Source organism: Nelusetta ayraudi, unplaced genomic scaffold (assembly GCF_046127955.1).
Source record: "Nelusetta ayraudi isolate G7.1 ecotype Tasmania unplaced genomic scaffold, CSIRO-AGI_Nayr_v1 ptg000002l, whole genome shotgun sequence".
Classification (NCBI taxonomy): Eukaryota; Metazoa; Chordata; class Actinopteri; order Tetraodontiformes; family Monacanthidae; genus Nelusetta; species Nelusetta ayraudi.
In genome coordinates this window covers 7,963,956-7,984,485 of record NW_027466052.1, presented here as the reverse complement: position 1 = coordinate 7,984,485, position 20,530 = coordinate 7,963,956, and the positions used below count along the sequence as shown (strand labels likewise).

Sequence of the window (20,530 nt, the reverse complement as noted above, 5' to 3'; positions counted from 1 at the left end):
CTGAGTCACATGGCCCGTCTAAAAAAGACTCCCTATCTCTGGATTCTTGTCATAGCAAGCTGAGGAATATCTATTGTTTTCATTTGAACTTCCGACTGGTCGAGGTAAATTTCACCTCTGACCTGGGCAGAAGACTAAAGAGAGTCCTCCAAAACCGTCCATTAACTCACGTTTGCTCATGCGGCTGCCAACAGCCGCATGATACTTTGCAGACTGAGTGACAGAGCAACAAGAAGCATTTATACACTCAGTCTTACATCTGCATCCAGTTTCAGCCCTTTTGCTCAATTTAATCCCCCTCCACTGTGGATCCGGAACCGTTACTTCACTTAACCTCAAATGCTGACCACTTATGAGAACAGCAGGACCTCCCGTAGCACCAGTTACATCATGGCCACAGGTCATATGCCCCTTTGATCTTGTGCCATGTGATCCGTACATCAAATCGATTCCTGGTCCCGGGGCCTTTCTGTGTGGCGTTTGCGTGTTCTCCCTCTGCCTGTGTGGGTTCTCCCCAGGAACTCCTACTTTCTCACTCAGAACCAAAACATGCATTTGAGTCTAATTGGCAACTTTAATTAAATGTCAGTACCAGCGGTTGTTAGTCTCTCTAGTCTACCAGAGGATAAATCTGCTTTTGGCCCAGACAGCGGGGATAGGATCCAGCACCAGCACAATAAGCAGTGATAGAAAACAATCCATCCATTTCTATACACATCCATTTATTTAATCATTTCAGTCTTTCTTTAATGTGTTTGTATTTTTTCTTTGTGCATCACGTATATAAGTCTAATTCAGTCTGAGTTGGTTACATCTGTGTCCTTGGACCAACTAGTGCTGCCTTGACCTGATTGGTCACTAATGGATGGAACCTCCGTCCTTCCACTCGCCAGGGAGCAGCAATGCCATGTTAATGGATAAAAGTATTTGAAAAGGAAACATCCAGCGAGCTGTTTCGTCTCTTTAACTGCCTCTGATGTTACACAGATTTGCCTTAAGGTTGCAAAGTTGTGCCGGCCTTTAATGGAATTTCTTTTTTCTTAAATGAAACAGAATCACTGAATGATTGGAGATAATTGGAAAACAAATCAAAGCAGCCATTTATTGTTGTCTGCTGTGTCTTGGAAGAACATCTTGTATTTCATTATTTATTTTTGCAATGGTTTATTCATTTATCTCCTTACTTATTTAATCGTTTGTGGGTAATTTTTTTGCCCTTTATAATTTCTTATAATTGTAATGTCACATCTTTTTTCTTTTCTTTTTATTTTTTTAGTTAGCGCCCTCTTCCTTTTCCGGTGGCCTTCCTGCACGAGGTACACCACTCTGAGCCGGCCCTGCATGCATGCTCTCTGGCTGGGCAGGAAAGGTCTTTGCTAGGATTTATCATTCCTACTGCAGGCACAGGGGATTTATTCAGGGTGAGACACAGAAAGAGAGGGAGAGAGAGAGAGAGAGACGCTGAGAGTGTAAGAGGGAGAGTGCATGTGGCGGCCGTGGCTCAGCTGGTTGGGGAAGAGAGAAAAAGGCTGGAACAGATTCGTCCCAAGGCTTGTTGCCCTACATGCCTTTACACACACACACACACACACTGCTATGTGTTCATTTGCTTATCCTTAACAGTGCTGGGAATGCGGCACTGTCGTTTCAGTTCGGGAAGCCTGTGGGAGTCTGCTCCCTCACATAATATCAGCTGTAATCAGCACCAGGAGTGTAAACACTTCCCAGATCTGCTCCTGACAAAGGGCATTTTGCAAGTAATGTGACCTTTTTTTTTTTATTTGACACAATCGTTACCAAGTAAATATTTTTGCTCGGTCGATCAAGCCCGCCCACCGCGTTTGAGAAAACATCTTCTCTCTCTGACCATCCTGTCTCGGCATTGTATAATATTTTGACAGCCACTTGCTTATTTCTTGAGAACTCACTGTCATTTTAGAAAATCCCGGACCTGCTGTTTTGTTGGTTGTTTTTTTGCCCATGCTCATTTGCTCAAGCCTTCAGATCTTAAATGCTGTTTGTTGTGAAGCAGTTTCAGGACATAAAATCCAAGTTGCTGATTTTTCCACCCTGCTGTACTTCTGCCAGTCTAAATATAGGAAGACGTGTGTATTCAGTCACTCTTCTTCTGTGCAACACCTTCATTTTTGACCGTACGTGCCTCTTCAGTAGCGCGCAACATAACTCTTCACGCAAGTGCGAAACTTTTGATTGTAATGATGGTCACAAATAAGATTCTTCTTGAATCGTCTGCAGTCTTGCAGATTTTCATTGCCCCGGGACGCAGGACAGCATCACAATGGTATAGATTTAACACTTTCTGTTCAGCTAACAGAGAACTCTTCTGCTGGCAGTTCTGTGTACGTGTCTTTATTTGGCAATTCTTCGTGCTAAGTGAGCCCTTTGCAGCCACAGTCGGAGGGGCTGTTCTCTAAAAACAGCATCAAAGAATGTTTACTTTTTATCTGTGCATCACAAAAACACGGGCAGGTGATAATAAGAAGCAAAAATTAATAGCATCCTTTCAAGATCTGTGCATTTGATGATGAGACCTCCGTGCCCAGAAAAAATATAAATCTCTGCCTGAAAATTTTTGTCAAGTTCAGCATATTTCCATGTTTGCCTGAAGACTGATGGGAAGTTATTGTGACAGTTTCGACCATGGTGTCAGAATGTCTGGCTGAACACGTGTAATTATTGCTACAACGGAGGAATCAGCGATGGTCCTTTCATGTTTGTTAAGAGATTTGTCATGGCCTTCACCTGGCACGTTGCATTGGCCTTCAGTGATTAGTTGCAAGTGGATCTTTTCGAGGTCATTTATGTCTTTTCTCTCTGTGCTTGTGCATCTAACCTGGGAATGCATGCATTGTGTGGGTGATGGCGTTCTCACTGTCACTGTCTTTGTGGAATGGCAACTATGTTGCCAGTTAAGTGCTGGGAAAATGGTTGTCCCAACAGTAACTCATTAATTCACTATAGATTCGCCTTCACAACATGCCCATTGTGGCCGAGTCCTCAAAAGAACTGGGGAATGCTATTGAGTGGGCTGGGCCTCTTGTTTTATGGCATCACGTGACTTTGCAGACCATGAGTTGCATAGTTTGTGATGTTCTGTCCCTTTAAATGAGAAAGAGTTAACTTGTTACCTTACTGAAATGGGCATTTTTACCCATCAAACAATTAAACACTGACTGATTTCACCATCCTGTCCTGTTACTGTTAGTCTTTGCTGTTGCATGGTGGCAGAACAGAATCTGTGCATTTCTCCCAACTAGCTGTAGCAGATTTTAGTTGTTCTGTGTGTTTGTGAAGGCTAGCAAACATTTGCAGACAGTAAGACCCCTTTGCTGAATCACTCCTTTGTTTTACTGGATTGTGTGTGTTTGTTTTTGTGTGTGTGTGTGTGTGTGTGTGTGTGTTGCCTGCTTGTCAAGTAGCTACAGTGAGAGATTTATTGCCAAGAACCCTGTTTCATGTTCACATTTCCACGCTCTAAATAACCCTCGCACCTCTGAACTGCTTGCTACTACTGTCCCAACTTCTGACCTGTTTATGTTTTTGAATTCAGGAGGCTACGTTATCATTAGCATTGAGTGGTGTCTGTTTATGACTGCTTGTTGTTTGACTTTGTGTCAGGAGTGGGAGGGGCTGATGGTTAAAAAGACAGGAAGGAAGTGGAGATACCCATACATTAACATGATTGGCAGGTAAACAAGGAGCTGGAAATACACTCTCTACTCTGGGTGTCTTTATAACACTAATTCTTAGCTTGTGTTGAAGTAAAGCAGAATTTTGTGTGTAGATCCTAGAACATGCATGTCTACTAAACGATCCAAGCATTCAGTATGTTTGGGTTGAACAGTTTTAACCAAAATAAAAAACGCTGTTATTGATACCACAATGAAGCCCCAATTTGAAAACATTTGCATCCAGAACATTGGCAGAGCGAACTTTTGAATAAGTATTAAAGAAGCTTTTGTTTTGAGATAATATTCTTTCTCATGGAAACAACAAGCCCTTTCAGCGTTTGAGCTTCTGTTTATATAAACACCATCTTGTTAAATAACACAATCATGATCTAATTCTTCAATAACTCTTGGACCTCGCTGGTCTGCCAGCAGAGCTTCACTCTGTTCTGAAAAATGTAGCCAGCGGGTGTTGACGGACGGTGGAGCACCGCGCAAGACACATAGTCCGGCCGTTCCGGAATCTCAGCCAGGTCGGAGTTCCACTGGATGCTTGTTACTTGTGGAAGCCGGTATGCAACTAACAGAGTGAAACGCAGACTGAACACTAGGCGCAGCAATACCTTTTGCTCAAGGATGTTGTTTTTGTCATTGCGAGATTTTAAAACCATTGAAATCCACTGGTCCAAGGTCCTATTGTGGGTCATGCAATGTAATATTGTGAAACTAATGTATTTTTGCATACAGCCCAGTCAGAATCTTGACACAGAAGGGGCAGAAGGGTCTTGGCTGTGTGCTAGTTTTAGAAAAAGGGTGAGAGAGAACTTCCCTCTTCCCCTGCACATTCCTGCAAAGTGTAAGAGTGTGTGTGGAGAGGTAGTGTGGGAACTCTGATACCTGTGTGTGTGTGTGTGTGTGTGTGTGTGTGTGTGTGTGTGTGTGTGTGTGTGTGTGTGTGTGTGTGTGTGTGTGTGTGTGTGTGTGTGTGTGTGTGTGTGTGTGTGTGTACACTGATTGGTTGAACCAAAGTTTCCGCAATGGATCGAGTGTCTGGTATGCTTATGTCTATGTGCAGTCCACCTAAAACAACAGTGTAAGACAATATGGCCTGTGTGGGTTTCATCACTCCCACCTCCAGGCATTCCTCCATAAAAGACCACATATGTTTTAAGCAGCGATATAGCGCAACGCCTGGAAATGGAGGCCTAACCGGTGGCCACGGTAAGAACTTCTAACTGTATGTATGAACACAATAGTCCTCAGCCTTGGACTAAGGATTGGAGTGGTGAATCAGAGGCCCACCATAAGTTAGTGCTCCCCTCTGTGAACTCAACACTGGCTGCGTCTCCAGGCACAAAACAATTGGTGTGGCGGAGCTCAAGTGACTTTCCTGCAGGATAAACTGAAGCGAGATGCAGAGGGCAGTAAGTGTCTGGGTGAGCAGAGGGCACTGAACAAACAACTGGACCTTGAGCCTGATGGAACCTTTCTTTTGCAACTCGTCTACAGGAACAAATGATTGATTTCACAGTGAATTTAATATATTGTGGGGGACAGGGCAGTGGTTAGCACTGTCGCCTTACAGCAAGAAGGTTGTGGGCTCTCTCCGGGTTCTCCGGCTCCCTCCCACAGTCCAAAAATATACATGTGAGGTGAATTGGAAACTCTAAATTGACCGTAGATGTGTATGTGAGAGTGAATGGTTGTTTGTCTTTGTGTGTGGCCCTGTGATGAACTGGCGACTTGTCCAGGGTCTACCCTGCCTTACGCCTATGACAGCTGGGATAGTCTCCAGCTGACCCCCGCAACCCTGACTGCAGGACAAAGCAGGTATTGAAAATGGATGGATGAATTTAATATAGACCAGATTGTTGCCCTTAGACTTTTTCCAAGGTAATACTTGAAGCTGAGCAGTGGTTCCAATCTCTTGAAGTCAAAACAGCATGCCTCTGCTAGCTAGCTCTCAACTGATGACGGATGGTGATTTGAGCGTGATAAGAATTTTGCAAGAATCACAAAGTTTGTTCCCGCTGTCTTTAAAAGAGATCTATCTCCACAAAGTGAAAGAATTTGGCTAGATCGAAAACCAGATTTATCGTCAGTGAGGCTTGTTAATGGCAAAGACCAGTGACCAAGAAACATCAGCCTCCGCCTGTTGGCCCTGTCTGCTTTCACGAGACAGAGGCAGTCGACTTCGGCGGAAAGCATGGCTCAGATTAACATTTTAATCCAAAAGCTTGGATTAGAGGTTTTGTGTTTTATTCCTACTCTCACTGTTCACTGCTACGACTCTGCGTCCGATAGGTTCTCGTCCGGTGGCTCGTGTGCCGTTTTGATGAAAGTCCTGGTGGGGGAGCTTTCGCAGAGAGACGCACGACAGGGAAGGGCCTCTGTTTGATGCTAATTAAGTCGAGCATATTTGAGCATGTGAGCACATCAGTACATCAACGCTGACTGAGGCTTTGCATGATCGCGATCGTCATCTGCCTATTGGCTACTTGCCCTTATCTGCACAACCACGTGCGAGCGCACACCCAGGCCCCTGTGCCCTGCTGGTACAGCCACAAGCAGCCCGGCCTGACGAAAGGCTCCTGTTCAGTTCCTCTGTTTGCGTCTCAAGTGGATGGCAGCTTTTGAAGAATGTGCCACTTTCACTTGTTTTGTGAGCGTGTTTACCTGCAGGACCAGGCTCTTCAGTGCCCTCAAGGAAAAAGGCAGGCATGCATCTCTAATTATACACCGTCTGAGTGCACCGCTGCCTCGCTCACTCCTCTGGGTCCAGCGCAAGGGGAGAAATCAGTTACCGTGGATACAATTGCCCCAGTGAGGAGGAGGCGGTGTGTCCTGGTGTAGAGAGGTAGTGCTGTCCGAGACAGAGTCTCAGTGTTGATTCTCCTCCGCTGCCGCCTTCCCTTCAACCGAGGCTGTCGCCTGTTTTCAAAGCTCCAGTTGTCGCAATGTCTGCCAACACCCAGATTTATCCTTTTACACTCTACACTAAATCGTCTGGGCTGTAGAAAAACAATAACCGATATTTCATGTTAAGTAGTATGTACATGGTTTCTGAGGAGGTGAAAACCAAGCCAGCCCCGGCTGCAAATAAGATAACATGCAGCAATGCCGTTGACCAATTGTTTAACTAAGGTTATTGACAGTTTGAGTCTGAGGAAAATTTAAAATATGTTGTCGTAGTTTTACAGTTTTACAGTCAGGATTTCATAGTTTGTTTAGAAAGACACAATGACAAACTCAAACTACACACACACACACACACACACACACACACACACACACACACACACACACACACACACACACACACGAGTGCATGTGTGTGTGTGTGCATATATGCATAATGTGTATATTATATCATATGTCCCTGCGATGAACTGGCGACTTGTCCAGGGTGTCACCCTGCCTTCGCCCTAAGACAGCTGGGATAGGCTCCAGCAGACCCCCGTGACCCTGAATAGGAGTAAGCGGGTATAGAAGATGAATGAATGAATGAATATATCATATGTCAAGGTTGACCTCAAGCCAATTATCACAGGACCCAAACTACAGGGTCTATTTAAACAATAAATGTATTTATTTATTTTGCCATCATCAGGAGAGGACACAGATTTGACATATATCCTGTACAGACTGTCTGTGACACCTCTGCCTCGGCTTTGCCAGTCATTCCAAGTTCGTCGTCTCTTTTTATATATTGTATGTGGTGGCATAAAGGCAGTTTGTCGGGGCGGCCGGCTACACCGGCACATGTGGTCTAGATGTGGTCCAGATCTCCTCTCCTCGTCTCCTCTGTGCTCTCCAGTCTGTCAGCAACTACTCACCGCGCGTTCGGGAGGCAACGCCTTGCAGCTGTGACGGACAGGTGAGGTCGCGAGACAGACGCGCTTCCACTCTAGTTTATATAAACCCTGGAAAGTTTTGCACTTCGAGCAGGAGAAACTGCTTCTAAACAAACATGTTTGTCGACTTGCGTGCTAATCGCTTTTACCCGAGTTACCCCAAACTATATTTGTTCAGTATCAACTGAATGTCTTTTGTTTTGCTACACGTACTTAATTCCAATCATTCGGGATTCACGCCCACCGCCCAGCCCTGCGAGCTCCTCCACTGCTTCCAGCCGCAGTAAGCCGATCTCCCCACTTCCCCTCTGAAGTCAGACATTCTTTAGGTTGCAGGTCATAAGATAAGGTGAGCTATACTAGGAGACATTTTGAATAGTGTGCACAGGGATTTTCTCTGGACGCTGCAGCTATTTCCTGCAAACAGGAAGTGCAGTTCTTTCCTGTCAGTGCTGTGACTGCTCTTGCTTACATCCTGCCTGAAGCTATCAGAGTGGAGCAGGCACACTGACCAAAAGTCTTGCCGGGACTTTTGCTTTTGGATCTTTATACCTCCCAGTAATGTGATTTTTAAACCATGCCTTGAGTTCAAGCAGTGTCAGCGAACGTAGTGCCATACCTGTTCTTTGCTTGTGCCCTTTTGATGAACAACCTCAGGCTTTGCTCTTGGAGTGCCCACGCTGTAAAGCATGCAGCAGATCAGACGAGGGGGAAGGTGGGTGTTGAAGGAGCCTTGGAATGGACAAAAACAGTTTTATGGGTGAACCACTGATAAAAAAAAAAAAAAAAAAAGCGATTTTACTGTATTCCTCAAACACTCATTCCAGCTTATTCCGGCCAATAAAAGAAGCCCGTTCTCGGGCATGGTTGAAGGCGGTAGTCACAGTTAAAGTTAATGCTTTACTGCAACTACTCAACCTGAACCTCCTCCATATTTTGAGGTGGCTGTTCTAATGGAAACTCTTCAACTTAGCACAGGTTCAATGACTCTCATCTTTTACTGGCATGCCCAGCATTGCTGGTAAATTACCTTTATGAGTCCTGCTTAAGTATCATCAATCGATTTCAAGGCACCGTCCACTAATCCCTCAGATAGAATCTCTGATAAAAAAAAAAAATCAAATCGCTCCGTGCCATGTCACAAGTTTCTGCAGAAACTGAAGATGGAGACGTCACTGGATAGACTCTGCAGCATGTCATTGGCCATTTTATCTTCTTTCTTTTTTTTCCCTCCAGCCGGCCTATTAGCATGCCCCAAAGAAGTGGATTAGTCTGTGGCTTTGAAGAGCTCGAGTGAGCTGATACCATCTTTACTGGACTGTGTGTTATGGTGGGCATGGCAGGGCCAAGCAAGGCTGCCTCTAGCTGAACAAAGAGGCCCTTCAGTGGCAGACTGTGTGAGCGTGTGCGCACGCTCGTGCGTGCGCGTGCACACATGTGTTAGTGGCCGTTGCTCTTTGTTTTCCAGCCCAGGGCCCTGCTGGCCGGAGCGCTGGCCTGACTAACATGAATGTATAAATACACGGGGTTGCCGTCAGTTTATGCAACATCAAGCGCAGCATTGTTTCACACGACTCTGCAGTTTAAGAGATAAACCTCAAACCCCTGTGTATTTTTATTATTCTCTCACTTTGGAAAATATGACTCGCATTTGCAGTTAGTCTTGGCTGCGGCCAGGCCATAGAAATGGCCGGTTTTGGAGTACAAATTTACCCCAAATCAGTATTAGTGCTCTGAAATGTTTTACCACAATTCATCAGTTAATTTATTTGTTTCCCTTTCTGAAAAAAAGCCCTTTATTTATTCTGCGTTACTGTTCACTTTTAAAACCTTTAAGCTTGTGCTTAATCAGCCGGCCTGTTGATTATCTGCCCACAGCGCGGTGATTAATACTGTATTAATCTCAGCTGAGCTGCAGTCCCCCGAGAAGAATTTATTCCCACCAGCCGGAGAGATGGACAGGTTCCTCTCTTGAGACGCGTTGGCCACCGTTAATTCATCAGTCAAGATGAAGTGCTGTGAAATGCTTCCAATTCAGTTTATTCTAACTTTGTGGCTGTAGTTCTTCAACATCAATTTGAACAGGTTCCACTTTTGGAAAAAAAAATAAATCCCCTGACATTTATTGATGTAAGAAAATTTCCAACACAAGTTGAGTTCTTCAAAAAAACAAACAAAAAAAAAACCCAGCAAAAATTATGTTTCAAATACATTTTTTTTTTCAGCTTGGTATTTATTTATATTTCCAACTGACGTAATGTTGATATAAATTGCAAAGCAATTTATGGCTTTCAGAAAAAACTTTTGACGCGGTGTTCAACTATGGACTCCATTTGTCACGGACAGAGAGGGGAACGGTTTGAATCAATTTTATCATCGACGCGCCGCAAACTTACAAGACGACACATTGAATGAATTTGCTGAGATTTGATATGACTCAGGCGCCCCTGATCTTTCACTCCTCCTCCCACTTGTGACTCACGCGCCTGACCCTTGGCCTCTTACTTGTGCAAGTATGTCCACGCCCTGTTGGCTCACATGCTCACTTATTGTCAGCCCTTCCTTGAAAGACTTATGGTCAGGTGGTGGGCGTGTTTCCGGGGTGGCGTTTCGACTGTGTTTTCATTTAAATCGGCCGACCGCGTTTGTCATTAAAGCTCGTCATCACTCTTCATTAATGAGGCTTATGTCAGCAAGCAAACAGGCCGCAGCCTTGCTCTCCTCCTCCTCCTCCACTTCTTCCTCCTCTTCCTCCCTGCCTGTCACTGCGGCCTACAGTTCAAGGACAAGGCCACCTGCCTAACTGCCTCGTCACATGGCCCCTGCAAGTTGTTTTTGCTAATGGTGTTTTACACCAACCCCTCCCCCTCCCGATATTAGTGGTCCTCGGCTGTTGGACAAACGGATGAATGGATGGATGACTCGTATCACAAAACACTGGGAGACAACGGACGCGTTTGGGAGATTCTGGGAGGAGGAGGAGGAGGGAGGGGAGGCCCCGGTTAAATGGGTCAGCTCTCGTCGCACAATGGTCGCATATCTGTGGGAGTCGCAGGGCAGACGTGGAGGGGAAAGAAAGGGAGGCAGAAATAGAGAGGTGGAACTCGCAGGCCCTCTGTGCCAATTATGGACATAAATAACATCCACACAGAGCTGCCATGAAAATTAGGGTCAAAGGTTTAACAGTGTATTCAGCGGGGTTCAGGCCCATGCAACAGAGTGGGGTTGGGATCGGGGGCGGGGGGTGCAGGAACCCTGTACGGGGGCCCTACAGTAAGGGTAGCGCTGGTCAGGGCCTGTCGGGCCAGAGGGTCCGCTCTCAGGGGGCAACTGAGCAGCTCTGGGGGAGCTACGCTGATCCTGTTGGAGTCACAGGTTCAAGTGGAGCCTGAATAGCTTTTCACTACTGTGTGATTATTTTTTAATGCCTGATACTTTCCAGCGTTGCCTCTTATATGCTAGTTGCTGTCATATTGCATAGATTCAAGTTTGCCTAGAAATTCACAGTGCGTGTGTGTGTGTAATTGGTAATCGATTAATTGTTAACATCCCCAGTATATCTGTGTGTGTGTGTGTGTGTGTGTGTGTGTGTGTACACACACACACACACACACATATATATATATATATGTTGTGTACGTGTGTGTAAGCATGTGTTGGTATTCTGTGTTTCCACAGTCACATCGACTGCACACAGTCTATCTACACTGTGCAACACGGCAGCGTGCACCTGCTTTCAAATGTGTACTTAAAGTTTGCTTCGCCAAATAACAGTCATGATCACAGCGACGGGCGGGACGGCCAGAAGGATTAAGTGATGATTTGGGTGTAAGGCGGCGAGAAGATCACAATGATAGGGTGCACCCGCTGTGTCACTCCCAAGAGCTGAGTGCAGAAGTGGTAATGAGCCAGCGCCCGGCCTCGTGCGGCGGTGTTTACGTCTCCTCGCAGTGGCTGGCCTCAGGACCTGGGCGCTCCGTCACAGACAGCTGTGCTCCTCCTGGGCAGACAGACGAGACTGAAGCATAAAGCCGTGATTAACTCTCAGAGTCAAGTGAAACAGTCTTTTGAGGGCCAAAGTGAGGGTTGTCTGTTTGGCCTAATTGCTGTAACAGCATCATATATGTATGTATATATATATATATATATATATATATATATATATATATATATATTTATTTTTTTTTTTCTTTTCTTAGTATTAAGTGACCAGGAATAATAAATCGAGGTAAACACAGTGAAAATATATATTGCGCAGGAGAGCTTGAGGTGCTAGTATAGCAGCCTAGAGAAGAACATGCAGCACCGTTCATATCAGTTCTCGTGCAGACTGGTGGCTGGGCCAGCTTCATATTTATTTGGTCTTCTGAACCTTTTTATTCTCTGGAAGCGATTCTCTCTTGCAGACGTCGTCCGTCATCCTCTCGCGTGTGTGATCGTCGTGTTATCGGTGCTCTGTTTTGTAAAACTCATTGGCTAACCTCCCAGCAGCACAACAACAGCCGCTACCTCCATAACAGCTGTGTGTGTGTTTGGTGCCTTTTATGATGCACAGTTGTTAAGTGTCGCTGGTTTATCACTTTGCCAACTCAAAGAGCGATCTCTCGGCGAAAAGAAACAAAACAGATTAACGAACCCTCCTATTACAAAGACCTGTAATTATGGTGGTCAGTTGTGATTGGTGAAATCACAGGTTTGGCTTCTCTACAGTGTGTTGTCGAGAAATGCAAATCCAGGTTTTCAAGAGAGCCCGTGGAAGCTGGAGTGTAAATGTCCCATCTATTTATTCATTCATTTTTTTGAACGTCGGATTTGTTCTTACGTAACACATCACAGACCAACTAAACTTGTTTCTGGTTGTGTTTTGCAGAGTGCAGCAATGGAGGAAACAGTCATATGGGAGCAGCACACAGTGACACTTCACAGGGTGAGTGTCCTCAACGGTTTTTTATTATTCCCTTCTCTCCTTTTGTGTCTTTTCGGCAAACTACTCTTCTTATATTCTCTCCCTGTTCATCATCTGCCCGAGCGGCTCTCCCGCACTGAGCGGGCCAGCTGTGCAGCTGCAGCAGGATGTGCAGCAGTGAAACAATAGTCAAGGAACCCAGATGGCAGGAAACAAGACTAAGAAAGACAAAAATCAGCGTCCACTTCCTTACTACTCCGTTTCATTTCCTTCCTGTCGGCAGCATTCTCTTCCTTTTAAAACGGCTTCAGGGAAAGAGGTGCACGATTGTTTGACCCTGTGTGCGTTTTCTGTCCCTTTGTCACACGCGTCCACGCGTGCGATAAACTCCGTAGCTGACATCAGTGGGTATTGTTAATCACCTCCTGGGGCACAATCAGGCATCGTCAGCTTCATGAAATTCCTCTTTTCCAAAAGTGGCTGTCAAATCAACGCCGCACTCTCCCCTCGCCCTCTTGCTGCGGGGGTGGCTGGATGTAATTTGCAGTGAGACTATTTATTAAGATGTTGTTTGTGCCTTGGGATTGTATAAAGCACCTGTCTAGACTGGCTCCCTCGCTGTAATCCAACTAGCGGCGGCCGCGTCCGGGCTGAAGGGGGTGCAGATTGTGGCCTCGCCGCTCCGCTGTGTTGTTGTGGTTTTTTTAACGATTGGCCGTTCGCATCACACGGCTCGCTCCCTCCCTCGGCGCTGGCCGCTTGCAGCACAGCCCTCCTTCAGACCTCAGTGGAAAACTCTTGAGTAGAGTGACTTGAAACGAAAATGTATTGCTTAGAGAACAGAAAGCTGCTTATAAGTCCCATATCATGCAGGGTGTTGCGATAACAATGCGTCTCCGGTCGGTCAGAGACGAAGAGGCCTTCCTTTGCTTTTATGACTTTATTACTAGAAAGTTGAGGAATCAGCGCCGTGTGATTTCGCACCTCACGGCCACCTTTTTTTTTTTTTAAATCTCCATCCAAACATATGGAACAAAGCGCCAACTTTAATTTTAACTTGGAGCTAAAACCCGGCCGAGGCTTAAAACAAGAGGCCTGAACACGCTGGTTTCTGTAGATCTGTGAAATTGATATGAATGAATAATGATGCAAGTTCGCTCCGCCCGACTCCAGATCAAAAAGTAAAGGTTTGAAAGCAGACATGATGTGGGACTGTTGATGATAGCCTCAGTAATAATTAGCTCGTAAAGTTTAATAGCCTGTCCTGTCGTTAGAGGATTTGCTCGTCTGTGTGTCGTAGCCACAGATCAGTCAGTCAGTGCAGTGTGTGTTTCCATGTGTTTCCAGGCCCCCGGTTTTGGGTTTGGTATCGCCATCTCAGGGGGGAGAGACAACCCTCATTTTCAGAGCGGGGAAACGTCAATAGTGATATCTGATGTGCTAAAAGGAGGTCCAGCAGAGGGACTGCTACAGTAAGTTTGACTCTTAACAATAATAATAATATCACTCTTCAGATACATCATGTTCTTATTTTCACAAAGGCTTGTTCCAAATCTGATAGCGAAATGAAAGACGACATGAATATGGGGAGAATGTCTTCTTTTATTTCCTGTTTACGTTAAAGGAAAAAATCAAGCATGATAAGGACTTTGTAAGATCACTCAGCGTGTGCAAATATTGTTGGTTGACACCTTTGTTTACCATTTTAGAGAGAATGATCGAGTGGTGATGGTCAACGCGGTCTCTATGGACAATGTAGAACATGCCTACGCTGTGCAGCAGCTCCGGAAGAGTGGCAAAAATGCAAAGATAGTGAGTGTGACGGCAGATTTCAAAGAGTCGACCTGTCGACGGCTCCTGTTTAATTTTTAACGCTTCCGTCTTCATCTTTCAAAAAGACCATTCGTCGGAAAAGGAAAGTGCAGATCCCTGTTTCTCGGACGGGGGACAGGGAGACGATGTCCGAGCACGAGGAGGAGGAGGACAGCGACGAGGTGGACAGCTACGAGCACCGCAGTGGCCGCGGCGGCCGAAGTGCCTACGAGGGAGCGAGCGGCGGCGGCGGCACAGGAACCGGCAGGAGACACGAGCGGGAGCGCAGCAGCAGCGGCAGGAGGGACCACAGTGCCTCCCGGGAGCGGAGCGTCTCACCGCGCTCGGAGCGCCGATCACAGACGTCCTCCGCTCCCGCCAGGCCCGCCAAGGTCACCCTCGTCAAGTCACGCAAGAACGAAGGTGGGGAGAGGGGCAAGAAATCGAAGAAACGGAGGCACAGCCGACACGCAGGTGACGGGTTGCGTACCCGAATGATAACACCGTGTGTCTCTTCCAAAAGCAGAATACGGACTGCGGTTGGCCAGCCACATATTTGTGAAAGACATTTCCCCCGAGAGCCTCGCTGCCAGGGATGGAAACATTCAGGAGGGAGACGTCGTCCTCAAGGTGAGAGAGCAACGCGGGTGCTGCGAGAGTGTTGTGAGCGACACTGGCGTTGACACTGGGGGAGCCAGAGAACAGCGGCAGGAGGGGTGGAAAGGGCAAGAGGTTATCAAATCAAATCACCGTCACCACACTCACTGTCTGTGAGCAAAGTGGCCCGGCAGTGCTGGAAGTAAGTCCTCAGCATGACCGTATACCACACATCCCATCATTCCTGTGACTTTTCATCCACTCGCTCAATGGTTGGAAAGTCCGATTGGCTGCGTTCAGACTGCAGGCGAATCGGATTCCAATCAGATTCCTTCTCAAATTCGATTTTTAGAGCTGACTGTCCACACTGTTTTTAGCAAGTATTCAAATGGGATCTGGCTCTGTTCAGACTGGGCCACATTATCGATCGATGCGATGCGATACATGACCTGGAGCTTGGCTTGAAAAAAAAACCCAAAGAAAAGTCGGATTTCATGTGATTTGTGACTGTTCAGACTACCAAAAGAGCCATCCGGTTTCAATCTGAATGGCTTGAAAATCGGATTTTGGCCAACAGCCTGAACGACTCAACGACGAGGCAAGATCGATTGGTAGTGCGTTGCTCATTCTTCCAATCAGGGGCCGGTGACTCCACCGAATGGCAGGAACACAAACACCACCAGAGACAAATACTTGCATGAGGGATATGATCTTCTATTACGCAGTCCTTTTTCATAGTGCCGTGAAAAATGTGTGCGTGATGGAAAAGAATTCTTGCGCGGCAACATCAGTGGAGGAAACCCTTGTTTTTCTTTTTGTCTGTTTTTTTTCTAACCCTCTCCTCCACCTGCGGCAGATCAACGGCACAGTCACGGAGAACCTGTCGCTGATCGACGCCAAGAAGCTGATCGAGAGGTCAAAGGGCAAGCTGAAGATGGTGGTGCAGCGGGACGACCAGGCCACGCTGCTCAACATCCCCGACATGGACGACAGCATCCCGTCGGCCAACAACTCGGACAGAGACGGTGAGAGGCGGCCTTCCTCCACTTTGTCACTGCTTAACCGGACTGAGCTAATGCTAATGCTAATGCTAACGCCGGGCTTAATTTACGCTCTGCAGACATCTCAGAAATACACTCGCTGACATCGGACCATTCCAATCGATCCCACGGGCGGGCCAGTCGATCACGCTCCCCCGACAGGCCCGAGCCATCGGACCACCTCGGCCACTCGCCTCGGCAGTTCAGCAACAGCAGGTAAATGAAGTATCTCTCACACACACACACACACCTTACCGCAAAGGTGATGGGTCACAGCTGTCACACATGTCAGAGTCATTCATCAATACTCCCACCTTCATGCTTTATGTCCGCGCCCACAGGTTAGCGGATGCTGAGTAAGTATCTCGCACCACTGATGGTAAATCAATAGACAAAGACGTTGCGCTCGTGAACCCTCCGGCTCCCTGCGGAGTCGTCTCTGACGGCCAGAGGTGGCGCCGCCCTCCCCGGCAGCCACACAGCCATCCGTAAAGAAATCAATCGATAAATAAATTCCAGATTTTCATTTCTGCAGCATCTTTGCTTCTTTGGTTATTGTTTGCCGGTTTTCAAATGTGCTTCTGTTGACCGTTTTGTGTTTCTTATAAATCAGAAACATGAGTTAATAATAGTAACAATGATATTAAAGACAATAGATTTTATTTATAGCACACTTTACATTTGTGGAAAAACCTCCAAGTGCAAAGAGTGGAGTTATTTTTAGCAGATACCAATGGGAGCTCAGAGTCCAACTCAACTGTGCTTCTTCTTACCATTTGCATCTAGAAAGCAGTAGCAATATATAGTATAGTTATATTTGATAGGACCATGCTGGCCACTGCAGATGAGCTTTTAGACCAGTGACGCAGCGTTGGTTGTTTTGGTGTGACATTTTTCAGCTCTCCTGCACACAAACAGTCAGGGACAAGTTTCTTGTATACAAGCCTCTCGTTGGTTACTCGGTGAGACGGTGAGAAACAGAAATGGTTGTTTATTTAGGGACCTAAATTCGTGCCTCCCTCAGCGACTTCCTTGTCCTCTCATTCCAATCTCATTATGTCAGACTGTAGAGTCACCAGTCCTGATCCAGTGCAGGGAGGCAGGAGCAGAGAATCTCTCCTCATGGAAGTGAAGACGTTGCTCTGCTAACAAGGCTGCGTGTTTGCATTACTGGCTCATCGCTGACAGTTCTGTTGCTTCTCCCTGGATCCTCCTTTGTGTCTTCTGTTTAACTGAGAAAACCTTCTTTTTGTCCGGCCCCCGTCTAAGATAAGGCTTTTTTTTCTTTTTCTTTGTTTTATGCCACAGCACATTTTGTGTGCGTCTGTTAATTCTCCGCACTGTCAGGAAATTCACCTGCTTGGAAGCGGCAAAGTCCACAGCCCGACTGTCACCGGGCAGTGACGTAAGAATGGCCCTTTTATCATCTTCCACTTTAGAAAGGGAAAAGGAATTTGACATACTTCCCACAGTGCTTTGCCCTGAGCCAGATGGTTCGCTTAACTCGATTGGCTGCAGGGCTCGCGAGGCATTCATCTGCACGGGCCATGACGCCGCCGCCGTCGCCGCATGTTTTTTGAATACTGCACTCCGCCTGAGCGCGGCTGATGCTTTGCACACATGCAAACGCCTCCCAGTGTCGCTCTCCCTCCCGAGCTGCAGAACTCACGGTCCTCTTAACAAGCGTCATGGTTCGACTTGCAGAAACATTTGTGTGAGTAGTGCCTTCTTTTTTTTTTTTGTTTCATGGCGATATTTTGACCATAGAAGTGAAAGTTTCCTCTTGGAACTTTTGTGCGTGTGTGCGTGTTTTCTTGGAGGGACGGAGCTAATTTCTTTAAGTCGTTAATGTTATTGTCACGTTAAGTCACATTCGGGCTGCTGCGTGTTCTGCTGAGATTCGGTTTATTTCTTTATTAAATTCGGTTTATTTTGAAGCAATTGTTGACGTCTGTGTTTCCGTAGGTCCTCCCAATTACTCTCTCTCTCTCCCTCTCTCTCTCTCTCTCTCTCTCTCTCTCTCTCTCTCTCTCTCTCTCTCTGCTGCCTGTACCCTCACTGTAAGAATGTGTAAGCAAAGGGGCTGGAACAAAGGCTTCTGTCAAATGTTGTTTGTCAGTGGGAAGGCTTTTTTTCCCTGTTTTTTTTTACAGCACCATTCTGTAGCCAGGAAGAGCAGATTTAGGCCACGACACTCGCTCGGCTCAGCGCTCGGCTCCAGTCCTCTGCCTCTGCTTTGTTCCACACACGCTGTCTCATTCATTCATTTCGCACGTCGTCTGTCTGCCGCGCCCCTCTGTTGTGAGATGTTTCTGTTTATCTTCAAGGTACAGCTCTCATTTATTCATCCGCGCCGTCACGCCGCTGAAAAATGACATAACGGTCTCGACGAAAGCTGAGATCTTGCTGAGACAGAAGAGTCTGAGGTGCATGACGGAGCCCGACGCCTCAGAAACAAATCTGTGTGGATGGCACCAGGATGATATTTTTTGTTTGTTTGTTTGTTTGTTTGGTTTTTTTTGCGCTGGCTACATGCTGTACACCAAACCGACTGTACTGTATTTGTGAGGAACCAAAGAAAGTTTGCCCAGTGTGAGACGACGGCCTGCGCTTTCACATTCTTCCACAAAAGCCTTTGAATGCAGCTCTAGTGCTGTGCCAGCTGGTGGTCATGTGACCAGAGTGGAATTCAACCATTGTCTTAAGCTGCAGAGCTTTTCTACTCTGGTAGACTTGTTCTGAGACGCGTGCACACACACACACACACACACACACACACACACACACACTGGTGCCCTGTTTATTCCATCCAGGTTAAACAGGAACTTGGACTGAAAAGTATCCTTGCTCAGTTGTTTATGTTCACGACTCGGTGAACTTTTCTTTGGCGGGACATGAACACAAAGATCTTCGGATATAAAATGTAAAAAGAAATTCCAGCCACTGTGGAAGTGAAAGTGAAGTACCTGCTCCATGTTCTGCCAAACAGCCCTCACCACTGTCCCCATGGTCAGTGTTTGATTTAGTGTCTGGGTCCCACTGCTGACATCAGCAGGGGACACCGTCGGCACCTTGGCAACACGTCGGTTCATTCCTGCAGACTCAGAGATCAACACTCACTTCACAACATGTCAACAAACGATTGTGAGCAAATATTACTTAACTGTGTGGCAGTTTACAGCCTCACAAGTCCACAATTGCTCATTTTCCGTGTTGTTTTAATCCTCTGCGTGTTGATTCCAGCCGCCGGAGTCGAGATGAGGAGCGCATATCCAAACCCGGGGCCGTGTCCACGCCGGTGAAGAGCTCGGACGACGGCGTCCTGTCGCAGGCCAGCGACCAGGCCAGCTCCAGGGATGAAAAACTGTTACCTCCACTGCCTGGTACGCCTGCACTCCACCACCAACCCTCAGCACCAGAGATCCACTTTGCTCTTTTGTTTTTAAATTCAATTAAATTAGTCGTAATAAATTGAACATTTTTTACACGGGTAGTTAATATCATTGTAACAGTGTAGTGGCAGGAAAGAGCAGTTCACCTGTAGATACTGTGATGGTCATAATATATCTAGAACAAGTTACTTTCAAACAACTTCAAAAAAAAAAAACAGTTGAAATGTGACCCATTAGAAGTCAACTTAAAGTCAGAGGATAAACAGTGTTGGTTTAATTGACATCCGGGACTGCCGGTGTGAACAGAACAGTCCGACTCCTGTAGTGTCTTCTCCACATTGGAGGAGCAGCAAATGTCTGAAGAAAAAAAAATATTAAACAAAAACACAATATTCTAATTAATTAATTCACAACAGAGGTGACAGTATGAACCCTTTCCTCCAGTAATTGGTCATTCTTACCAGAACCAAACGCAAGTTGTGACTCCATCTGTGTTTTTTGTGTTTGTGGCAGAACCAAAGCCAGTTTATGCCCAGCCTGGTCAGCCGGATGTAGATCTGCCTGTCAGCCCGTCTGACGCCCCCGTGCCCAGCGCTGCCCACGACGACAGCATCCTCCGGTCAGGTTCCTCCCATCCATCACTAAGTGTTTTTTTTTGTTTGTTTTTTTTGTAAATCGAGGTTGCATTTGCCAGAACGATCGCAACAAGGGAACAATTTCCTTTCTCACTGTTGTTCATTTAACTGAACTGTGCCCTGTGGATTAAGTTGACATTCCTGTCAGCTTTTGTGTATTTAGCTTTATTAGCATTATCCTGTAGATGCCTGATTTACCGACCCCCCCCCCCCCCCCCCCCCCACCTTCCGCATTCCGCCTCAGTACTCCTCCTCACTGCTCCTCCTCCGTCTCCCTCCCCAGGCCAAGCATGAAACTGGTCAAGTTCAGGAAGGGAGAGAGTGTCGGCCTGCGGTTAGCGGGAGGAAACGACGTGGGAATTTTTGTGGCAGGAGTTCTGGAGGACAGTCCTGCAGCCAAGGAAGGGCTGGAGGAGGGAGACCAGATTCTCAGGGTATGTCTCATACGCGCACGCACACACACACAATACAGACGGGTTGTTTCTGTTTAAAAGCACGTACCCTGAAACTGTGTGAATCACCGTCCCGAAACAGTGGATCAACGGAATCCCAGTTTATCTTTCCACATGGGAGTGTGCTGATGGAGGGAAATATTTGAAATTCTG

The 20,530-nt window shown here is 46.5% G+C and overlaps 1 protein-coding gene across 14 annotated transcripts in view; it reads left to right on the top strand.

Annotated features, from left to right (window-relative positions):
• The window catches only part of tjp1a (tight junction protein 1a), an 82,505-nt gene that overhangs the window by 43,298 nt on the left and 18,677 nt on the right, over positions 1-20,530 (top strand). For 10 of the 14 annotated variants that reach the window (XM_076021503.1, XM_076021570.1, XM_076021512.1 and 7 more), the window contains 10 exons: positions 12,414-12,470; positions 13,797-13,921; positions 14,159-14,261; positions 14,348-14,684; positions 14,785-14,891; positions 15,715-15,883; positions 15,979-16,114; positions 19,142-19,281; positions 19,804-19,909; positions 20,209-20,359. In XM_076021503.1, the coding sequence (XP_075877618.1) occupies positions 12,414-12,470; positions 13,797-13,921; positions 14,159-14,261; positions 14,348-14,684; positions 14,785-14,891; positions 15,715-15,883; positions 15,979-16,114; positions 19,142-19,281; positions 19,804-19,909; positions 20,209-20,359 (1,431 nt within the window). The remainder of the gene's footprint in view (positions 1-12,413; positions 12,471-13,796; positions 13,922-14,158; positions 14,262-14,347; positions 14,685-14,784; positions 14,892-15,714; positions 15,884-15,978; positions 16,115-19,141; positions 19,282-19,803; positions 19,910-20,208; positions 20,360-20,530) is intronic. The other 4 variants (XM_076021523.1, XM_076021541.1, XM_076021627.1 and 1 more) reach the window with 1 other exon arrangement.